Genomic DNA, 7023 nt, shown 5'->3' on the forward strand with positions numbered 1-7023 from the left:
GTGTGTGTGTGTGTGTGTGTGTGTGTGTGTGTGTGTGTGTGTGTGTGCACAGCTCTGGTGGAACCGAGTAGCCTCATTGGCTGAGAGCCTCTGGCCTTTTGGTTTGTGAAAAATTAAATGCCATGGGTTGTTTTGCTATGATTGAGCAGATAACCACTTCCAGATGTGCTCCATATGGCCTCCCTTATATATAAAGTGACCTGTGCTGTCTGGCCCGGTCAGAGCACTCGGGGGATGGAAGTGATAACTGATTTATTTGCTTTGTCTCAGTAACAAATGAATCCTCATTGTGACAAAAAGGCAGAGCTTCGGTTTGTATTTCAAACCGGCACTGATGCACCGTGAACCTCAGAACAAGGACAAACTTCTCTTTTACGAGGCTATTGTGAATGTTAGAATATGAAATGCTGCCATCTGCTGGTCGTGTAACTGCTCATCTTGTTTCAAACAGTAGACTGAAGAAATGTGTACGCGAAAAAGGGATCACAGTATTACATAAAAATCATGATATTTATAGATATACATTTATAGATATATTTCCTCTTGGTTTTGGTTTCTTCTTCACTTGTCTGAAATGTGTTTCCATAATAGAGTAAAAAAGACAAATAGAAAAACGGTTTAGAAAATAAGGAATTGAGAAATAATACACTCTTCCAACCAACAGGTGTCGCTGCTAATTTCTGTGTTCGCCTTTCCACTCTGAGATGAACCTTCTTGCTCGCCGTCGACAGTTTGAATAAACTTTATTGGCAGCGGGCTAAATTCAGTGATATGTCAAACATGGGGGCACGGGTAGCGCGTATGTTCCGAAATTTCAACCTAGAAAACCGCGTACACCGAGAAATCTCCAAGGAAAAGCCGCGAGCAGCACCCCGATACGAGGCCAACCTCCCGCCCTCCGCCGGCAGCTCTGAGGGTGAGTGTTTGAAACCTCCGCTGACTTGTGTAACTGTCTCCTCCGGGGTACACACTGGTACATGGCATGTTGATTCACCAGCCTCAGACGTAACGCTACCAATTAGGCTTTGCAGTGACCGTTGACGAGCAGCATGCTGTGTGTTTGTTTCAGCGGTGGAGACGGCGGACTCAATCAGCCAGAAGAACGACCCTCTGCTGACCCTCCTGAAGTCCGTGTATGTGGAGTCGAAAGATCCGGCAGAGGTCAGACCGGGACACTGAAAGTGTCATATTTGTAAATGTCTCTAATGGTGGAGAGGTGCTTTAGCCAATTGATTTGATTCATTCGAGATAAATTACACAAGGCTCTCGTGTTATTAGGCTATGGACCATTTCACAGTTGTAAACAAGTGAAGTGGAAAAAGACTCCTGTGTCCCCTGGTCAAAAAATGGCTACACTATTGACAGTTAACTTGTATGCTAAATGCTATATGGTGCAACGGTTTTGTGCTTTTGGTCGTTTGTTGCCCTTGCAGCAAGAAAAACATCAATGACCTCACGTTTGGTAATAGCAGCTGCACTAACAGTTTTGGCCACTTGAGGGCAGCGCTCCACGCCTAGTTTAAAATCGCTCTCAGCTCGACATATTACGGCCTCGTAAAGCTGATACAGCTAGCCTAGCGCGTTAGCAAACGCTCCCAACATGGCTGCGTAAATTTAGTCATCATTTATACAAAAAAAAAGAGCCAAATACCAACTAAAAGCAGGACGAGAGTAAGAGCCAGCTGGTTAGCATGCTAATTTCAGACATAGATGTCTTTGACACTGTAACCTCTTCACATGCATTTTTCTTGAATGTTTAAATGCATTGCATCATTACGTTGTTGTTTTTTCTCAAAGCTTGACACACTTGGTATTTAAAACTGGCCTTATGGTGTTAGTAGACAAAGAACACAAGTCACTAAGGACCATGTCCGGAGTGAATTTATGGATTTCCAGCCAATAGACTCGTTTCCTTCTGCTTAATCTGCGCACAGGACTCAAAGGACGTGACGGCGGGTGACGAGGCGGAGCGGCGGCCGCTGAGGTTCAGTCTACCGGGGGAACCGTACGGCCTGGTGGAGCTCAAAGATGTTCCCAAAGGCAAGCTGACCATCGTCGAGGCCCTGAAGGCCCTGGGCAGCCACCAGCGTCAGCCTGAGACATGGACGCCGGGAAAGATCGCTCAGGAATATTCTCTGGACTTGAAAGACACAAAAGCTCTTCTGGAGTTCTTCGTCCCCTTCCAGGTTCACATCATACCACCCAAGACTGACAGTGCCAAGCAGATAAAGGCTTCGTAGGACTGGGTTGTAGGTGAATGGCAGTCATATTAGACAAAATATGACCCGACTTATTTATGTGCGTCAATACATTGCATTGTGAGAGCGACATGACTGTAACTGATTGAGTTTCTCAAGCCTCAAGTTTGTACCCAATGTAGGGTTTATGTAGATGGCTTCATGGGATGCTGTATGTCTATAAGTTTGAGTTATTGATCTATAGCAAACAAAGAAATGAATAAATAAGTACCAGTATTTTATTTAAAACATTTCGTCTTCGTAGTGCCTTTGATGATTCCTCTATGATAAAATACAATGGTGTTCATACTCAAGATCCCACATTTTGAAAGAGCTAGAGGTCCAAAACCTGGTTTGAAGGAATAGTTCCACATTTTGGGAGGAGAGTGAGAACGAAATCTCATGTCTGTGTGTACGGCACTGGAGCCAGAATGGGGTTAGCCTAGCTTAGCATAAAACTAGAAGAAGAAAAAATGGTTGCATCCCGTAACTTCCTCTAAAACGGCAAATTATCATTTTTACAGTTGTGTTTTTGTCCAGAGGAAACAAATAAGATATCAGGTTAAAATGAGCTTTAGAGGTGTTTGTAGGTGTATTTTTTTTAAACTTTGGACAGAACCAGGCTAGTTGTTTCCCCCTGCGTCCAGTCGTTATGCTATGCAAAGCTAAGCTACCAATGTCCTAACTCCAGCTCTGTACTGTTGCCCTCGTCACTCAGAAAGAAACGCGTACTACCAAACTTTTTAAACTATTGCTCCATGGTGAAGACCACAGACTATATAGCAGCATATCTGCCAAGCCCCAAAACTATTTTACATATCATACAGCTGTTTATTTTAACAAAAGTAGAAGATACTTTGAAGCTGTTGGCATCAGCATGCTTGTTTATCAGTTATTAATTCAACTATGCAGTCTTGTGTTTGTTAGGTTTGTCTAATTTCTGATCCAATCCATGTGTAACTAAACCCCAGAGTTTTGGCTGAAGTTCCCTTTGTGTTTGTGTCGTTTCCCACACAGCCGCCCGACAGTAACGTCTCTTACAGGCTGACACAGACAGCATTGTTACTCCACTGTGGCTTCCAATGGTAGATTTATATTAGATATCCTGGACTGGGTTTTGGATAAAGAAAGAAAATAAGGTCGGTAGCTAACAAAAGACTGATTACTTTTCCACCACGCATTCAATTAAGTGGTAGGCATACAGTGGCCTGTGGGCCAAATCTGGCCTGTTGGCAAACATACTGGCCTCCTTGACACAAGCTGAAATTTAGATCATCGGTTATAGAAATCCAAGATAACAAAAGCCATTAAAGATTTACATATAATCAAGTACAATGCTTCCTTCTGTCACATGTCAAGATAGATAGATAGATAGATAGATAGATATATCTATCTATCTATCTATCTTGTCCCACAGAGACATTTATTGATGTTATTTCAGGTGTTGCATCCCTTGTTTAAAGTGGTTATAATGGGTTCTGTCAATTATTAATACCGTTGACTCTGAAGTCATTTGGAGTCAACCAAGTCCCAATTCTGCACTGTAACCAGTAACCATCAATGTTGTGCTTGAATCATATTAAAATAATGTTCGTAGCCCACAGACGGACATTAGATGGCATTCTGATAACGCTGAGCTTACTTTAGCCATAACAGGCTCCGTTTGTCATCTATGCCCCCCACCACGCACACTCGCACGTGCCCAAAAACAGCAATTCCTCCAGTCGGGCCACGCCCATTTTGATACAATTTGTCGTTTCTATTGGACGACGCTCAAAACGGGGCGTGTGCCACGAACAGTCCGCTCCTGCTTCTGTCGGTGTCAGTTATCGCTGAATACAAAGCAGCGTCAAGCTAACTAGAGACAGCGCGGATGCTGCCCGAAGCGCTGATGTTTAACTTCAAAATAAGAGTCACTTTTTAGCAAGACCTAGCTCGTCCAGAAAAAGGAGCTGCAGCTAGACTATAGATATTAAACAAAACATGGTGGAGACATGTGTGTCTCCGGAAAATAATGTTTGAAAATAATAGCTGTAAGTAACTAATTTAATCCTTTTTTTGATGTACATATTTTAATGCATTTAAACCTAAATCGTATTACGCTTTCACTCTAACAGAAATTGCAAAGCATTCTAGTCTGCACTTGCGCAATAGTCGGCTGACTATTATGCCCTTTCATGCTGACTATATGCAACTGTCACTGCGAGGTGTAACTTTAGTTGCCTAGTATGTGCAGCCATGATTTTAGAAGTGTTTGAGGTCATGGGTATTACTCATTCCCTCAGCTATATATATATAAAAAAAAAAATTTTTTTTTTTTTATTAATGTTGTATAACTTCTGAGAAATATGTCCCTATATGTTGTCTAAAGTGTTCTCTACAATGCCTGGCATTTATTCGTGTGAAGAATATTAAATTAAATTCATTAATTTTTTTTACAAAAAAATGTCCATACAACCCAAAGCAGTTGAAGACATTTCTCTTTTTTTTCTGAAAACGCAGTCTTAACATGCCGTTCTTTGGATTAGAGTCCACTCTGCGTCTACCCCTCCTTATTTTGAAAAGTCCAGACAGGAAGCTGCGTTTGTGTACGCTCGGTGCCTTGCCGCGGATCACGGAAAGCCCGAAAGTGAGCGTAGTTTGTAACAGTGTGGTGACAATTTGGACCGCATACATACAGTACATAGCCTGATGCATTCGTTGCTGGAGGAGGGGCTGCTCACATCTGTATGGAGAAAAAAAGAACCTTAATATTTAAAACCGTGGATAATCAGCGCGGTGTCTCTCGTGCTACTCTGGAAACAAAAGCGAGACTAACCAAATTCGGATTTTACTTTTATCTCCGACTTTAGTTGTGTGCGTGTAGTGGCATCGCCGGCGGTTATTAAAATAACACAGCTACAGGGCCTAAACGTTGCATTTCGGGGGGAAAAGCCATCACCGGCCCACTTGTTCGGTAGAAGAACCGCTTACAACGAGGGAGGAGGAACACATTTTGGGCGGCGAGATGCACCATTTGGAGGACTGAGCCGCAGCACTTCAGCCGCTCCGGAGCTTCAACATGGGGGAATGAAGCAGGTAAATGTCGAACACAACCGTCTGCATGTCAACAACACCGTGTTATTGCTCTTAAATGTCGGGGCCAAATCTCGAAAACGAAGACGTAAACACCCACTGCCCTCGCCTCGTCCACGGAGATGTCGCTAACTCTCCGTGAATCACTGGTATTTTGTCGTCTCAACCATTTTTGCTGCTGGCATAACAACGGCAACAGTCGAAGCTATTCGAATATCGGAATCAAAATATGCTCGTGCGGCGTCCAAAATACACGCGCTAACACACGGAGAGAGCTGCTGAGGTTGGCCTGTAATGGCTCTTACTGGAGGTCGATGAGGTGAAAGCCTGGTCTGAATGAGCTGTAATTGTATTTGGTATGGATTTCATTTTTTCTCCAATATTTGAGTTCATTTTCAGACTCCCCTCACAGATTTAGCAGTCAGGTGTTGCAATGCTCGGATGTGATTTGACCATGTGATTATAATTCAGTCTCTAGGGACACCACCACCATCATGTGTCCAACAACTGGCCACTTTGCAATTAGCAATTAGCATTTCATTAAGAGTCAGAATACAGCCCTGATTTATATGTGGCATGTATAACAACACCTACCAAACTTCATGCACAAAGTGAAGAAAAACTAGGCCTGGTGCCAACACACATGAAAACAAAACATTTCCTTCATGGAGGATGAAATTACTATTAATCAGAGAGACATCTTTTAATTTAAAATGTATTTGGTGATTTCTGAATCTCAAAAGTTACATTAAGTAAAGAAATCAAGTGATACTGATTTTTTATTTTTTTTTTAAATGGTGACGGCAACAATTAAAATATTTCAACGCTTTAAATTCAGTAGTTGATAAACTTGACAAACACAATTGAATTATTATTATTAGAATATTACTTATTTTTACTTTCTTATGGCATTTCTTTGTCTCGATCCGTGCTTGTAATTGTGTAATGGCAGATTTAATCTTCAGTGTATTCAATTTGGCAAATTCATTTCTCTCCACAGACTCTATATTATATAATCTGCTGTAATTATTCATCTCCATTAAAATATGCAGAAATCGCATGTCATTAAGTGAGACAGACGCATCATTATTGCTTAACAACGCCACCTGGAATAAACCAGGTACGCTCTCTGCCAGGCTGTTATTGCTGTAAACCAGGATATCTCCCCACCATGGACTAACAGTGCCGGTTTGCAGCACACATTTCGTCGTCTCATTATACTTCCTAGAGATAAAAGGCTACAAGGTGTGGCTGAAAAGCTCTCAGCATATTCTCCCTGCGAATCGCCATCCCATAATTGCGTTGCCACGTTCAGTATTTGAACAATTCACAGAGTGTTTTGTTTTTTTTGAACGTCAAGTACCCGAACATTCATTTTTCTACTGCAGGTTTACTTGATTGCTTGGAGGCTGAAGTGGCTATTTTTGAACATGTAAGGGTCACCCTACCCTGAAAGGAAAGAGACGTGGCGTTCACCGAAGTCTCGCTGTCCACGAGGACGGTCCTTTTAGAAAATGTGCTGTGTACGGATGCGAGGTGAATGCAGCAGGAAGTAGGCCAGCATTAAACCAGTTGCCCTCATTCACCAGGTCTTCATTGTGACGAAGCAGCTGCGGATAACACGCTTGTCATCATCATATGATATGAATAAAGCAAAGTCTTCAACAGCCCGTTTGTCTCCTCACTGCAGCCCGTTTGTCTCCTCACTGCA

At 42.4% G+C, this 7023-nt stretch overlaps 2 protein-coding genes across 2 annotated transcripts in view; both read left to right on the top strand.

The window, feature by feature from the left end:
* Positions 1–25: 25 nt before the first annotated feature.
* ndufaf4 (NADH:ubiquinone oxidoreductase complex assembly factor 4) lies at positions 26–3829 on the top strand. Its single transcript, XM_031861693.1, has 3 exons — positions 26–916; positions 1070–1161; positions 1935–3829. Exons 1-3 carry the CDS (start codon positions 772–774, stop codon positions 2238–2240), a joined length of 543 nt encoding a protein of 180 aa, XP_031717553.1. The 5' UTR covers positions 26–771; the 3' UTR covers positions 2241–3829.
* A 1024-nt stretch (positions 3830–4853) lies between these two features.
* The window catches only part of gpr63 (G protein-coupled receptor 63), a 7174-nt gene continuing 5004 nt past the window's right edge, over positions 4854–7023 (top strand). Inside the window, exon 1 of the mRNA XM_031861826.1 lies at positions 4854–5315. The gene's annotated coding sequence lies outside the window, so the exon portion shown is untranslated. The remainder of the gene's footprint in view (positions 5316–7023) is intronic.

The sequence above is a fragment of the Anarrhichthys ocellatus genome, unplaced genomic scaffold, assembly GCF_004355925.1.
Source record: "Anarrhichthys ocellatus isolate YVR2014 unplaced genomic scaffold, GSC_Weel_1.0 scaffold25, whole genome shotgun sequence".
Classification (NCBI taxonomy): Eukaryota; Metazoa; Chordata; class Actinopteri; order Perciformes; family Anarhichadidae; genus Anarrhichthys; species Anarrhichthys ocellatus.

What these genes read in the sequence shown, in the direction of transcription:
- ndufaf4 (XM_031861693.1), top strand. Translation starts at nt 772, where the DNA reads ATGTCAAACATGGGGGCACGGGTAGCGCGTATGTTCCGAAATTTCAAC. An exon ending in CTCCGCCGGCAGCTCTGAGG is followed by an intron (nt 917 to 1,069) that starts GTGAGTGTTTGA and finishes TGTTTGTTTCAG; the next exon opens with CGGTGGAGACGGCGGACTCA. An exon ending in AGTCGAAAGATCCGGCAGAG is followed by an intron (nt 1,162 to 1,934) that starts GTCAGACCGGGA and finishes ATCTGCGCACAG; the next exon opens with GACTCAAAGGACGTGACGGC.